Genomic DNA, 15,460 nt, shown 5'->3' on the forward strand with positions numbered 1-15,460 from the left:
ATCTTACTTGATATTATTAATCTATATCTTTCTAATTTTCCCATCACCATGATATGTAGCTTCCAAAGTCCTCCTGTTCGAATAAGTCTTCCTGTCTGCTACAGCATTTACACCCTAAAACAGTGGTTCTCAACCAGGGGACTGGGGCCCCCTGGAGGGCTGTGAGCAGGTTCCAGGGGGTCCACCAAGCATGGCTGGCATTGGACTTGCTGGGGCCCAGGGCAGAAAGCTGAAGCCCCACCACACAGGACTGCAGCCCTGGGCCCTGAACCCCATACTTGGGGGGAGGCATAGCTCAGTGGTTTGAGCATTGGCCTGCTAAACCCAGGGTTGTAAATTCAATCCTTGAGGGGGGGCATTTAGGGAAGTGGGATTAAAAACCTATCTGGGGATTGGTCCTGCTTTGAGCAGGGGGTTGGACTAGATGATCTTCTGAGGTCCCTTCCAACCCTGATATTCTAAGCTGAAGACTGAGCAATTTAGCTTTGCAGTTCCCTCTGTGGCATGGGCCCTGAGCAATTGCCCTGCTTGCTACATCCTAATGCCAGCCCTGGCTTTTATATGGAGAAATACAGTTATTGTGGCACAGGTGGGCTTTGGAGATTTTATAGCATATTGAGGGGACCTCAGAAAGAAAAGGTTGAGAATCCCTGCACTAGAATACATCGTTCTGGCATGTCACAAATACAGTACCAGAAAATGCCATGGTTACAGTGACTTGGCCTATGGAACTGTAGGTAAACCACATTTTTTCTCAGTTTAATGTTTCCTTATTTATCATTATTTTACTATACTAAATATCATTTGCATTTGTTTTTTCTATTTATTGTTTTATTTTATCAATACCCCGCACAACCTAATTAGTAAATGACTTTAGCACCTACTTGTGTGCTTAGCTCTGGGTTCAGGTTTCCACTAGAAGGTACCTTTAACATACCAAAATAATTATCTGACAGTGTACTGCGCTAGGCTGGAGCCAAAGATGATGTAGTGAAGGCTGCTTCTCTATCCTAGCACGCTTAGCCTGAGTCACTCTGATAGCCATCAGCTTGGACTTTTCCTGAAAACTTGATGCTGATCTAATGTTCCAGAGCAGGTAGGTTTTCCTGTTGTATATGATCTACAACTTAGTCGCTTTAAAACTGCAATGTCAGCCCCTTGCTAATAAAAACTAGTTTTCTTTAAGCCATTTCCTTTCTCCTGCTCTCAGTCAGGGGACTAAGGCCTTTTAAAATGGAATTTAATTTTCTTCATGTGTGAAATCACTTCTCTTCTTTCATTACCTTTACCTGTGCCAGGACATCTGTTTGTTATTCTTGGCTGCAGCTGGCCTTCTCTGTGGAATTGTACAGCATCTCTCAACAGAGGGGAGTCGCACCTGTTGTCTATGTACAGACCTTTGGTTAAAATAATAACAAAACTTCACACTCCTTTAATATCCTTCCTCAAAGGTCTCAGGGCATTTTGAGCATTATTAATGAATGCAGCTTCACAACCATCTTCCCTTTAAGATAGTTAAATATTATTATCCCAGAAAAGAAAAGCAACAGCTGGGCAGCCAAGAAGACAGTGTAATTCAGGAATGTTCTGGGGGAGGATCTGATAAGGGGCAGTGAATGGAGGGACTGGGGATTGTGGGATGGGGACTTGATTTTTGACTGTGAGATAAATCCAATACATGTGCAACTTTTGATTTACTTCATTCCCGCCCCCCCGACCCCGAAACTCATTCTAAATTCACCTTCTTGATTTCAAGCAAAGGGAAGTACCCATCAGTTGCCCTACAATAACTTCAGCAGACAGTCCCTCCAGGAGGATATTAACCTTTCCATATAGTCTCCCCTTTTGTTACACTACGTATTTCCATCCTATCACCAAAAGGCCAAACCTACTATTAGCTGCAAGAGAACTTTGATAACTAATAGGTTTTGCTTGCACTCACACCTACAATAGACTGTGATCTCATGGCTAATCACTCTTATACTGTATCCATTCTTGGATTGGAGATCTCCAAAGAAAACCCAAGGACTTCTTATGGGAGCAGGCTTTAAAATGATCTCCACTAAATACTGCATCTGTCACTTCTGATCCTCCATTATTACTGATTCTACTCCCTCTGAGTTCTTTGTTTTAGTGCTGGTTGAGTCTACAGTCCTCATTGGCCTGTGGGCAGTGGGATTAGTCACAAAGCATCTGTCACTCTTTCCCAAGTCAGTACTGAACCAGAGCCTCAGAAAGATATTAACCTTGGACTCCTGATGGTGTCTTTTGGTTAAGAAAAAATCAAAGTCCTGTTGCTTGAGGACACTTTGGTGCCATTTGAAAGGGTTGAGTAAAAGCCCTGTTGACCTGGAAATATTCCCACTCATATAACAATCTAGAAAACCTTATTTGCCCCAGTAGTTTCAATTGGATAGTATACATTCTTCACTTTTTTGTCTAAAATGTCATGTAATTTTTCTGACACAATTGAGCTCATTGCATTTCCATGATGACAAATGTTTCATGTAGCAGCTCAAGCAAACAGTAGGGGTAGCCATAGGAATACATTAAAATCCAGAGATCATTTTGGGTGTTATAAGTGTGACATTCCCCCAGGTACAACGTGGACTACTGAACTGCTGTGTCCCCTATCTCTCTAGCCTGGGGTGCCTTTTACACTGCTTTACTGTCAGAACAGCCATTCCTGGCCTGCTCATGCACAGCCACTAGTATGTAACATCACTCCCAGATGTTTACATGAATGCTCTCCCAGCCATTCATGAATAGATAGAAGACGACACCCACATATCCCCCAGTCCCAGCCTTGTATCCCAGAAATGTGTGTCTGGTACTGCTCAGTAGCCCACAAGCTCATAAATTAGTCTGTCATTCCAACAAAGGGTAATGCATATGCACTAACCCCATTGACCTAAGTAGAGTTTTCCCAAACACTTCAACCAAACACACTGGTTTAGATAAAACAATAAACAAGTTTATTAACTAGACAAAGATAGATTTTAAATGATACAAGTGATAAAGCATAAAAGTCAGAATTGGTTACAAAAGAAATAAAAAGATAAAACACCAATCTAATTCCTAAACTTTACCAAGGCTAATAGTTCTAAAAACAAAATAGGTTATCTCACCATTAGCTATAATTCATTTCACAGGCTGCTTCTTTTTCCAGCCTGGGACCACTCCTCTTAATTCAGTGTTCTTTAGGTATTTGTTGATGTCATGGGAGAGGAGAGGAGATGGTAGAGGTGGCCAGAGGCCTTTCCCCCCCTTCTTATATTCCAACCCCTTGTACTGGAAAAGTCTTTACTGGGTCATGGGGTCAGCAGTCCCATTGCGTACATCCTCTGCAAGCTGTCCATCAGGTGAATTGTAAATACTTTGTTTATAACTCCCCTGGTGGTGATTCTCCAATTAAGCAGATACTGGCCTTTTAGCGCCCAGCTGGCGTGCCAATGTGCCTTTGTGAAAATGGTCTGAGGGCATTACCCAGAACTACAGCATATTTCAGTAACAATCATATAGCAAAATCTCACAATTTTACATGCAGTGATATTACACACATTTCAGCAGGATAATAATATTCAGCAGTTTGTGAGTTTTCAAATGATACCTCACCAGGCATACTTTGTACATAATATATAATAACCATATAACATGCATGAACATGGGATACAGGGTATCACATGGGGTACAGTGTGTCACAATGGGCTTCTATTGTTGAGGTCAAAGGATAAAGAGATTAGAGAGGAAGGGGTCTAGTGGTTACAAAAGGAGACTGGGTGTCTAGGATCCTGGATTCTCATCTCAGCTCTGGCCCTACCTCACTGTATGATCTTGCTCAAGTCTCTCAACCTTACAGTTTCTTAGTTTCCCCATCTATAAAATAGGGATAATGCTGTGAAAGTTAATACTGATAAAGTATGTTGAGATCATGAGATGAAAGGCATTAAACAAGTGAACAGAATTGTGTTAAATTGCCTCTCTTTCAGTATTCATAATTTTGTGCATACAAATAACAAGCAACATTAAATTGTTTCTGCATCTGTTTCTGGGTGCAACTGAAGTTATGTGGATATCTAAGATCCGATGGTTCCCACAGATCAGTTACACATTTTAAATGATATCAGATAGGCATGTAATAGCTTATCCCCACAAACCCTGGGGCAAGAAATGAGGCCAAGTTTTCAAAAGTCCAACAGGTGCCAGCATTGGTAGCATTAGGGTTTTGGAGCTCCCTTTTCCCCCATAAGATCAGTTGTGCAGGGCTGGTCCCAAATACAAACCTTCTACTATCTACTGAGACATTTATATAAATGAGTAGCTAAGTAGCTCCAACACGATGATGCATTTTAATTTTATTAATTTACTCTAAATGTTTTGATTTTTCAACAAAATGAATTGAAATGAAACATTTAAATAGTCTTGATTAGAAAGCTTTCATTTAATTTCATTTCAAATAAAAAAATTCATTTTTCCCCCCAATTTGAATAGAAAATTAATATTTTGTTTTTTCCCATTTCTTTCCCTTTTCCCACTGGAAAATGGTGTCAGGAGCCAGGGGGCTTGAATGTAGCCCACAAGAGCAGCCACACTCCTATCCTCCATCTGGCAGCCTACTGGCAATAGCTTACCTGGGACCCATGAAGCCCACTCCCAATGTGAAGCTCCACCCCTGAGGTCTGATTGGCAGAGTCCCAGAGTGGCTGACTGGCAGCAGGAACAGGAAGCTGTTTGAGCAATTCTGCCTCTAGCCTACCCTGGACTGTGTGGCTCCCCCTCCTCGGCTTGATTTCATGGCACCTGATCTGGGCCTCCATTTTGTCTTCTGCTTCTGACCTTCTGGTATTCTGATCCAGCTGATTCTTGACTCCTATCTCGTGTTTGCTGATTCTGGCTCTGATTACTAGATCTGGCTGTGACAAAAGGGAAGTCAAATGATAAAAGATTTGAAAACCTGACCAATGAAGAAACGTTTAACAAATGGGCATGTTTAGTCTTGAGAAAAGAAGATTGAGTGAGGATCTGATAACAGTCTTAAAATAAATTAAGGGCTATTATGAGGAGGTGATCTTTTGTTCCCATGTCCATTGAAGATAAAACAAGAAGTAATTGGCTTAATCTGAAGCAAGGGAGATCTAGGTTCCATATTAGGAAAGACTTTCTAATTATAAGGATAGTTAAGCACCGGAATAGTCTTCAAAGGGAGGTTGCAGAATCCTCATAATTGGAGGTTTTTAAGAACAGGTTGGACAAACATCTGTCATGGATGTTCTCGGTATACTTGGTCCTGCTTCAGGGCAGGGGGATGGACTAGATAATCTCTTGAATTCCCTTTCAGCCCTACTTTTCTAGGGTTCTACTCAAAGGGAACACAAACCCAAAACAAATGAAATTTTTCAATACGAATAGAAACTGAACTTTTTAATTTGAAATTTTCATTTTGATTCACTGAAAAATAAAAACAAATCTGGGACAAATTTAGAACATTTTTTATTTTTACATAAAATACCTAATATTTTTGGAGCAGACCTAATCACATTGCAATATTATATGGCAATGAATGTGCTGCCAATTTGATGTGATGACAATGTGTAACCCACACACCTCCTGTGTGTGGTGTTATGTCCCAGTGGTACCAAGACCACTTAGAGAGAGTTAGCTAAGGCTGTAGAGTAGACTAATTTAACAGGTAGTTGGCTTTTAGCTCATGCGGTACAGGCTCACGCACTAAGCTCCAGAGGTTCCCTAGTTCAATCCCACCCGCGGATGACCGGGGTCTGTCGGCGTTACAGTTGCAACAAAATGTCCTCAAACGTTCATTGGCTCAACCACGACTCTCTACCACCTAAATGCGTTTTGTTCTGATTTTGGGGGTTCAGCCCTGTGACAGAAGGAGTTCAAGGTCCTAAGAAGTAGCGATGTTGGCTTATGACATGATGTCATTGACTGAGAAGCAATGGTGTTGAGGTGTGGCATGCGGAGTCACTTCCTAGCACAGTGACATTTCTCTCTTTGTGGTGACGGTGCCACACTGGTGCCGCCTGACTGTGGCTATGTCTACGCTGCCATCGTAGCAGAGGCTAGGCATACCCATACGAGCTAGCATGGGTAACTATTAGGGTTGCCAATTCTGGTTGGACGTATTCCTGGAGATTTAATCACATGACACAATTTTAAATTAAAGATTAATCTTTAAATCCTGCAGTAATGGCTGAAGCAGTGTGAAATGGGGGAGAGAGGGGCTTTCCCCTTTCCTCCTCTGCAGGCCCCCCAGTTGTGACCTTATTATCAACCCAGACACGACGGACACGCCTCTCCGTCAGGCCACACCCACTGTCCCGGCCCCTCCCCTTTTCCTACCCCCGCCCTCTCCGTCACCATTGGCAACTTTGTGGGGGGTCAGAGGTCACGCCGGAAGACGGGGGAAGGTAGCGTTGGAGGAGTCACGTGACGGATCCAATATGGCGGCGCCGTGTCCCTGGCGCTATTGCCGCTGCTGAGGGAGTCGCGCCTCTTCTAGATCATGGGGCCCCAACGCGGCCGGAGCCTCTGAGCCCCGTTCGCCTCCCCTGGCGGGGCCTTCGGCCATGCAGCCCCCGGCCCGGGAACAGGACACCCGCACCAAGAGCATGTTCGTCTCCCGGGCCCTGGAGAAGATCCTAGCGGAGAAGGAGGCGAAGCGGCCCCCGTACAGCCAGCTGCGGAGAGCCTGCCAGGTGGCGCTGGGTGAGTCCGCGCCTGGGCCCTGTTCCCCGGGAAGCCCCCGCCCCCGCGCGGCGAGGGCTAGCTGCGGGGAGCCTGACTGGTGGCGGAGGGTGAGTTCGGATCGCCCCAGGTCCCTTGTATTCCCTGGGGGGCCCATTCACCCTCCTTGGCAGCTGCGGGCACCCTGACAGGTGGCGGAGGGTGAGCCCGGATCGCCCCAGGTCTCCTGTATTCCCTGGGGGGCCCATTCACCCTCCTTGGCAGCTGCGGGCACCCTGACAGGTGGCGGAGGGTGAGCCCGGATCGCCCCAGGTCTCCTGTATTCCCTGGGGGGCCTATTCTCCCTCGTAGGCAGCTGCGGGGACCCCGACAGGTGGCGCCAGGTGAGTCTGGATCAGGGTCACACTTAGCCTTCCTTTGGGGGATGGCCATTTCCTTTGTGTGCCCCCGCCCCGGTAGGGGAGAGCCAGCCAGGTGTGGCTGGGCGAGCCCTGCCGGGGCTGGGAGTTCCCTACTTCCCCCGGCTGCGTAGAGCCAGCGTGCAGCCCGTCTCTGCCAATGAGCAGTGACATTATCGGTGACTGCGATTGTCATTAGTTACCATTCTGCAGGTTAATCTGCCACGTTGGATCCTCTTCGGTCTGTGAGCAAACAGCGTGACTCTGGATCTTCCTGACTCTTAGAGACTCTGTTATTCTCTGGACAAATTTGCTTGGGGGAAGGAAAACGAGGCTTTTTTTTTAACTCAGAGAAAAGAACAAGGTCCAATTGATTTACTTCTGATGTTAATGTAAAATTTAAATGCTGTCTGTGGATTCTTTTTAAACTAGTTCAGGGGCTATACAGCTGGAAACCAGGAGGGACTGTCAAAAAACTATCAACTTTAAGAACAGTTCTATCAATCAAGCTGATAATTCTTTGACATCTTCTTTTATTCTTCAAATAATAATCTTCTATATTAGCCAAGTTAATGGATTTTGGGAAAGTTACAGTGTATAGGATAATGGAAATTAGAGTTTGGGCAGGAGAGGGAATGGCATTTGGCCAACCAGTCCAGTTTTTATATTCAAAATTCATAGATTCATAGATTCTAGGTCTGGAAGGGACCTCGAGAGGTCATCGAGTCCAGTCCCCTGCCCGCATGGCAGGACCAAATACTGTCTAGACCATCCCTGATATGCCTTTTTTTGTTTGTGTTCTTTAAAGGGATAAAATGAACTTGAATTTTTTTTAATCAGTTAAGTTTTAGGTCCTATATTTACCCTGGAGTACTTGTAAAGCCACAAAAACTGTAAAACCAAGTGTTGCTATTTTTGTTTTGTTTCTTTTTTCAGTGTATTTCCCCTAGAGCTGTGTGAAATACATAATAGGTGGAAAGAATCATTGAGTATGCAGGGAAAACAATGAAACTGACTAGACATGAAATGCTGTCCGGTCCACTATGTAAATACCCCCCCTCAATCCCCCTCCCCCCCCCAAAAAAAAGGAAAAAAAAAAAAAAGGACACACTCCACCCCAGCTCTGCCTTATAGAAATATTCTGGAGTTAATTGTATTAACATTAGACTGGGAGGTGGGATCAGGAATCAGGTATACGTGTGATTTGATTTTTTTTTTTTTTTTTTAAGTTGACTACTTCTGTTATGTGGTGATGGTGGTATACATATTGCCTTAGCGACCCCAGATTCAGAAACCCCAATGAGGATTTGGGACTCCATTGTGCTGGGTGCTGTACAAATGCACATGGAAAAAATAATCTATGCCCCAAAGAGTTCACAATCTAAAGCTCCAATCCTGGAATTGGATTTGTATATAGGCACAGGAGTGTGCATTGATCCAGTTGTAGGCCTGTTGTCTAAAGTAGTAAGATGCAACAGCTGTGATAAATAGCATGTTTCTAGTTCTTAAAAATGTGTTTAATAAACAAGAGATAATAATAATATGGGTAATACAATACTAGCTACCAGTAGATGTATTGATCTTGGTTTGACTATTTATGACACTTGAAGTAAAACAAAAAAGTGAAATCCTGTGATGCTAATTATGGGGGGGAACCCAATTTCATTGTACTTGTCTTTCACGGGATTATTTCTACTAGTGAATAATTAACAAAAGGAAACTAGACAATTTTATCAAACTGCAGAATATCAAAAAGCACTTAAAGCGGTGTGGTCAAAGACACTAGGGCTATTAATAAAATTCCCTGTGGCTCAGGCTCTGATAAGAGTGATATAAATGAATTTGGAACTAATTTCTTGTGTCACTGCATATAGACTGTTTTTGGGGGAAAACTGGTGGTGATGGTTGGTATGAAGCTGACTCTTCACATTTTTGGATTTTTGTTTCCAAACCTGTGTCAGGCATAAAGTTGGGCCTGGGCAGATGATAATCTATTGCTCAACTATTCCTGCTCATGTAGAGCCTTGGTTGCTACATTGAAGGAATCTCTACAAGTTATGTTTGGTGAGTGTTGCCAAATAACTTTTTCAGCAGCAACATGAATACATTCTCTTCTATTTATGCATCCAGGTATTAATACTTCATTGACTAAATTTTACTCCATATCAGATGAACTTTCTATTCCAGGTGAAGAAAAATAAGTTACATTGGAGTTCATTGGTGTAATTCATAATTAATGAATCTTAAACTCTTTAAATAACACAGTTATCAAGTATGTATAGTATGAAATGCACTGGGGAGTGTGGAAGTAACACAGCCCTTGCAGTCTGGGGAATTGAGGATAGACTGCCTAATCCAAGGGAACTACTATGGGAGAATAAGGCTGCAGAATTGTTAAGAGACTTCTGTTGTTAATGAGACCTGTTTTCTCCGGCCACTCAAATCTTAAACACTCCTATAATTGTGTTGCAGAATATCAAATAAATAATCTAGCACTCTTTTTAAATTAATGATTTGCCAGCAGAGCTAATCTAATGAAAGAAGAGCTCAGTGAATTAAGATGAATTTTGTTTTGTGTGTAACTAACATCATGCAGTTGTCAACTGTCTCTTTTGAAATTCCTTGTTAGAATACTCATTTATTAACAGATCTTTATTGTTTAATGATACTTCAATTAATAGCATGCCAGAGCATAAAATAGCGAGTGAGACCACAATACACTAATATATCAGTGACCCACGCTACCTGTACCTGTGGAGAACATGGTGCACTTATGATGGGTTCTCATTCTAAATAACTGGAGGGGGTGAGGTTTGCTACTCCATTGTTCTAAATAATCATTTAGTTCGATTGATTACTAACTATCTTGATATTTAACACCTCAATAAAACTTTCTATGTCTTGTGTAATAAACTTGAATCTGATAGCACTAAATTTGGGAGCTTAATTTTTCTCTCTAACTTTCAAGACAAGAGTAATAGGGGTGGGATTTTAGTTTTTTGAGGGGCACATTCAAATCTTTTAAATTGTATAGCTGTTCTTTTAATGTGTGGGATTTTGAGCCTTGACAAGATAATGCACATGTCCTTAAATTGATTTAGAAAATAAAATTGTTGATATTCTGCAGGTCCCATAACTGAATTATTCTCATAATTGTATCTTCCTAAATTGAATGTATACAAGTAACTGAGAAGTTCCACAGCTGTACTATAAAAATATGAAAGGAACTGCGAAAAGCTGGACTTTCTTCTATTAAGCTTGAGGACATCTTTTGACAGTGAGAATAATGTTCATCTGTGAAATTTGAAATCAACCAAATGTGTATGTAACATTAATCAGTTGATGAGAAAATGTCCCTTGACGTGTGAATTGCCCCTGAATGTTGTGGTGATTCTTGTCAAAAGAGGTGGAGGTACTCTTGCTCTGTAATTTCAAGTCTTTGGTAACTGATGATTTTTTGACAAGATTCCCACTCTCCCTGGTTACAAATAGATCAGCAACCTGCAGTTTTCTCAGAAGAGCTTCTCAATGTCTAGCATAAAGCTCATCATAGAAATGAGAAACATACCGTGAAGATGTTTCAGTTGTATGTTAAACAGGAGTCCAGACAGGAATGAAAGGAAAGGACTTTCCAGTCATGCTCCTAACTATGTCAGGACCATCTATGGGGCGAGAACTGTCCTGCCTGTTATCTGTAGCAACTTGTTTCTGTAGACTTTTCTTAGTTGAGTTGTATGGTATTGGGTGTAGAATAAATGGGGTCTGAATGATTCCTTCATTCAGAGTCTTGCTTCAGCAGTGCTTGTAATAGTAGCTTGTACCCTTAATGCTTGTAAACCCCAGGAGAAATTGAATGGGAGAAATGGAGTCTTTAAACAGAGACTCTGTTCTCTGGAGGACAGTGAACTCAAGAAAATTGGTGTAAAATAGACAAGTATCCAGAATCTCGGGATAAATAGCTGAATAATAAGCATTTATAGAATACTATAGACATATATGGCACTTTACAAATGTATTGGAACACAGGCTTAGAAGAGCTTACAATGGGATATAGACAAGATGAAACATAGGGCAGTAATTAAAAGAGAGACACAAGACTAGCCATGCATATGGTTGCATTAAAGTGACATGGCAGTATTTTTAAATGACAAAACTATGCAGCCAGCCTAGTAGCGGGTGAATGCATAGGAAATCTCACATGTATCTACACTTCACCTTTTTAGTTGTGTGTGAACACGTTAATTAAATTGACTCTAAAATCAAAGTTAGATAGGACTGCACAGTTGTTGCTTGTCCTGTTTAACCTTAAGTTGCAGTGACCTTGAATAAACATCTGTGGTGTATGATACAATTTACAATCTGGCTAGTTAACATGTGGTGAAACAAAGCCCCTCAGTTTTACACTGTCTTCACTAGACTTCCCGTGGGTGTGTGTGGGTGGGTGTATAACAGCTGTTATAACCCCAACATAGTCAATATGGGTCATTTAAAAACCAAAAAACAGACTCTTTCCTCCAGGGATTTGGAGCAATTAAATTTTTGAATTGCTCCACTCCGGCTCCGCTCCAGCTCCAGGCAAAAACCTACTGGTCCGCGCTCCAACTCTGGGCTCCTCTCCAAAGCCCTGCTTTCCTCCAATCTCACCCTTTTTCTAGTTAAGACAAATTCTAAGTCGTCTTGACCAGACCGGCTGAGAACAGGCAGGATGTGCCTCCAAGCGGAAGGTCTTGCATCACCACCAGCAACTTTGTCTAGAAAGGCTGGCGAAAACATTTCCAATAACTATTCTGAGTATTAAACATAGTTTTGAATTTCATTGCCACAGGACTATCCAAGGCACAATCTTAATTACAAGTTAGCAACATACTCTGCATTTATATTAAAAAAAAACAAAAATCATCAGGCAGGGATTAGACCAGGGGTAGGCAACCTATGGCACACGTGCCGAAGGTGGCACATGGGCTGATTTTCAGTGGTACTCACACTGCCTGGGTCCTGGCCACTGGTCCAGGGGGGGCTCTGCATTTTAATTTAATTTTAAATGAAGCTTCTTAAACATTTTAAAAATCTTATTTACTTTACATACAACAATAGTTTAGTTATATATTATAGACTTATAGAAAGAGACCTAAAAACGTTAAAATGTATTACTGGCACGTGAAACTTTAAATTAGGGTGAATAAATGAAGACTCGGCACACCACTTCTGAAAGTTTGCCAACCCCTGGATTAGATTTACTAGTGCCATATGCCAGCTATCTCTCTAGTATGGCTTGATCAAACTATGCAGAATTGAAGCTTTTAATAGTTTTGAAATAAAGTTTGTAGTCCTAATAGTTGCAAAGAAAATCACTTGAGGCAGACTGCCTGATTCTGCAAATAAAAGCAGCTCAGAGAAATGTGAAAATGCACTGTTCATTGAAGCCTAACATAACTGAAATCTCTTCATTAAGTGTTACTGCTGATTACATCATAGAAAGATTCAGTTGTTTTGGGATTGTGGGCAGAGCTTAATTCCACTTTCCCTATCTAGTTTGACTTTTGGACCTCAGCGTTTTGAACAAATAAAATGTCTAGCAAAATGCCAATATGTTAAGCAAATTATTCCTATCCTCAAAGTGTAGTGCATGTGAAGAACATTCTACTGTAGTGATATAGGTTCAGGCCACCATGCAATAAGGGCAAACAGATGGTTTATCAACATGTTGCCTTTATTAACTATGCAGTCACAATTTTATTAAATTATTTCCCAATTATTTCAGCTTCCAGCACAACTTGTAGAGTCCTCTTAGGGTAGCTTTGCCTGTTCAGTCACTATACTCAGCATTCCCATCACTGTGGCATCTGAACAGCAAAAACAACAATCTTGTCTTTTATGGATAAATTTGACTACTCCCTGTTTCTTCTTGAGTTAGTCTTTGTTACCTGACATTATTTGCCAAAATACAAAGGAATCCATCTGGTTCAGCTTTTCTCTTCTGACTTTTATTCCATGAAGGTGGATTGCAGATAGCTTTTTTCTGACATTTCAAGATTTTTTTAAAGCATGGGGGGTGGGATTTTGTTAAAAAATAGTGTCTCCTTCAATGGATCTGCACCCTCTATGTATTTGGATTCATATTGTTTTGTTTTTGTGACCAAAAATAATTTTATTTCTGTTAACAGTGCAGAATCAGCAGAGCTTAGGGAGAGGGGGAAGGATTGTATTCTAGCTTGTTTGTCTGTAGCAGAACTGCTAGATTCTGGAATTAAAATGTAGCTATTGCTAGTGATGCATGTCCCATAAAGCAAACAATTTGGCTCTTGAGTTCCAGCCTGGATTTGCAGGACTAGTAGTTAAAAATCCGTTTTCTTTGTAAACCGTGCAGTTATGTCAAAAGAGCTGCTCCCTGCATACTTTATCCCTGATGAAGTAATGCTCAGGAAGTTTGGTTGTAATCTTACTGTTTCAACCCATTTAAAGGGCTAAAATAGTAGAAGCCTTTCTCTCTCTTTTTTTAGAGGCCACAATTCTGGACTGACTTTTTTCTGCTCCACTCCCCCAAAAAGATGTGGCATAGTCCATCTTTTGAAAGAAGTAGGTTTGTCTTGGGCTGTTGCCAGTAGCATCTTGTGAGTTTGCCAGAAAAATAAATTAATGTTATACATTATGTTCTCGCCTTGACATTAGGCAAAACTCTTGATGTGGAGTATGTCCTGGAATGGTTTTTAAACTCACAAGCTTGAGTTGCGAAACTATTATAGCCTGTATTCCATGGAATTTTGCATAAGGGGATGCTGTCATGCCACAGAGAGTCCAACATTTAACTTTTCTTGCCCAATAGTGCTTTACAGAAAACGAATGAAGCCACACAGCATGCTTGTGGTGTGCTAGTACTATCACTATTTTACAGATGGTGTAACTGTGGTAGAGCAATTAAATGAATGGCCTAAGTTTCCACGGTGAGTCAGTCTCAGAGCCGGAAGTGGAATTTAGCTAACCTTTCTCTTGATCCTAGAATGTCTCTGGTCACTTCCTGAATGGGTCCTGCCATGCTTTAAATCTTGAGCTGAGGGGACTGTCATAATATTAGGCAGCTGAATTTTACTTTAAATCTTGTGTTTTAAAGCTTTTGCTTGTTCTTCTGCATTATCCTTGAACCAGACAGAATACCTTATGCAATGACTGGTGATAGTAGATCTCAAATCATCAGCTCAAAAGTTCTGGAAAAATGTATAGACTTGTATCTTCAGTGAGTATTGGTGTACAGGATTTTAATCCTAAAACTATGTGGATATTAACCTTACATCAGAATTGTGATGGGGAAACAGCTAGTGTATGATTCATAATAAGGAGTGTATTTTGAGCCTTGAGGACTAAGAAGCAAGGTAGCTTCCCTTGCTATCTGATGGAATACAGGAAGTAGCTAAGGCCAGTTCTATTCAGTTGGAAACGTCGTTTTTCATCGGTTTGCAAACTTCAGTCTGGTATCTGATGCAGCATTAGTGAGGAAAACAGACAGCTCTGATCCATTTAAACAAAATTGATTACATGCAAGATAAACCAATTTAGTGGGGGAAGGAAACTCAAACAAATGATTTGAACTATGTGAGAGATTGAGGGCTTATTTACATGGGGAAGTTATTTCCATAATAAGGTAGGGTGTGAATTTAAAGTACTATAGCTAAGGTTACGTTTTAGTCACGGGTATTTTTAGTAAAAGCCTGTGACCTGTCCATGACCGTAAACAAAAATTCACAGCCCGTAACCTATGCATGACTTTTTTTTACTATATACCCCCTAACTAAAACTTGGGCCGAGGGGCTGCAGGTGCTCGGGGGTGCCCTAGGAGCTGCAGGGACATGCTGGTGGGAGCCAGGGACCCCCCCCCCCAGCTAAGTGCCCCCCCCCCCGCTCCCAACCCTCTGCCCCAGGCTTGAGCCCCCTCCCACACCCAAACCGCTGCTGCTGGCCCATGAGCTGCACTGTTTGGGCAGCCCCTGAGCCAGCACTGGCCGCTGGAGAAGTCCAGGGAGGTCACGGAAAGTCACGGAATCTGTGACAGACACGCAGCCTTAACTATAGCTATTGTGAAGTAACTCCCCATGTAGACACTTATTTCACAATAAGAATGTCTTTGTAGATGTAAACTAAACTGGAAAGAGGGAATCTTCTGAGAATACGAGTTACACGGGGAGTTATTCTGGAATGGCTATGCTGGTTAAATTCCTCGCATAACCAAGCCCTTGCATTACCTGCTGTTTGAGCCAAGAAATGGCTAGCCTAAGCAGTAGGAGATAAGCCTCGTTGTGTAAGAGTGCTAGTGAGCAGTTTACATACAAGCATGACTGTTTCAGAGAATGATTAACTCTGTGTAA

General features: G+C 41.8%; 1 protein-coding gene across 10 annotated transcripts in view; it reads left to right on the forward strand.

The window, feature by feature from the left end:
* The first annotated feature begins 6,413 nt into the window (after window positions 1-6,413).
* Window positions 6,414-15,460, forward strand: part of ARFGEF2 (ADP ribosylation factor guanine nucleotide exchange factor 2) — a 58,822-nt gene continuing 49,775 nt past the window's right edge. For 3 of the 10 annotated variants that reach the window (XM_042861140.2, XM_065566680.1, XM_065566681.1), the window contains exon 1: window positions 6,440-6,726. In XM_042861140.2, the coding sequence (XP_042717074.2) occupies window positions 6,588-6,726 (139 nt within the window). In that variant the 5' untranslated portion in view covers window positions 6,440-6,587. Of the gene's footprint in view, window positions 6,816-9,145; window positions 9,168-15,460 lie in introns of those variants that run through there. The other 7 variants (XM_042861138.2, XM_008172113.3, XM_042861139.2 and 4 more) reach the window with 5 other exon arrangements.

The sequence above is a fragment of the Chrysemys picta genome, chromosome 13, assembly GCF_011386835.1.
Source record: "Chrysemys picta bellii isolate R12L10 chromosome 13, ASM1138683v2, whole genome shotgun sequence".
NCBI classification, from domain to species: Eukaryota; Metazoa; Chordata; order Testudines; family Emydidae; genus Chrysemys; species Chrysemys picta.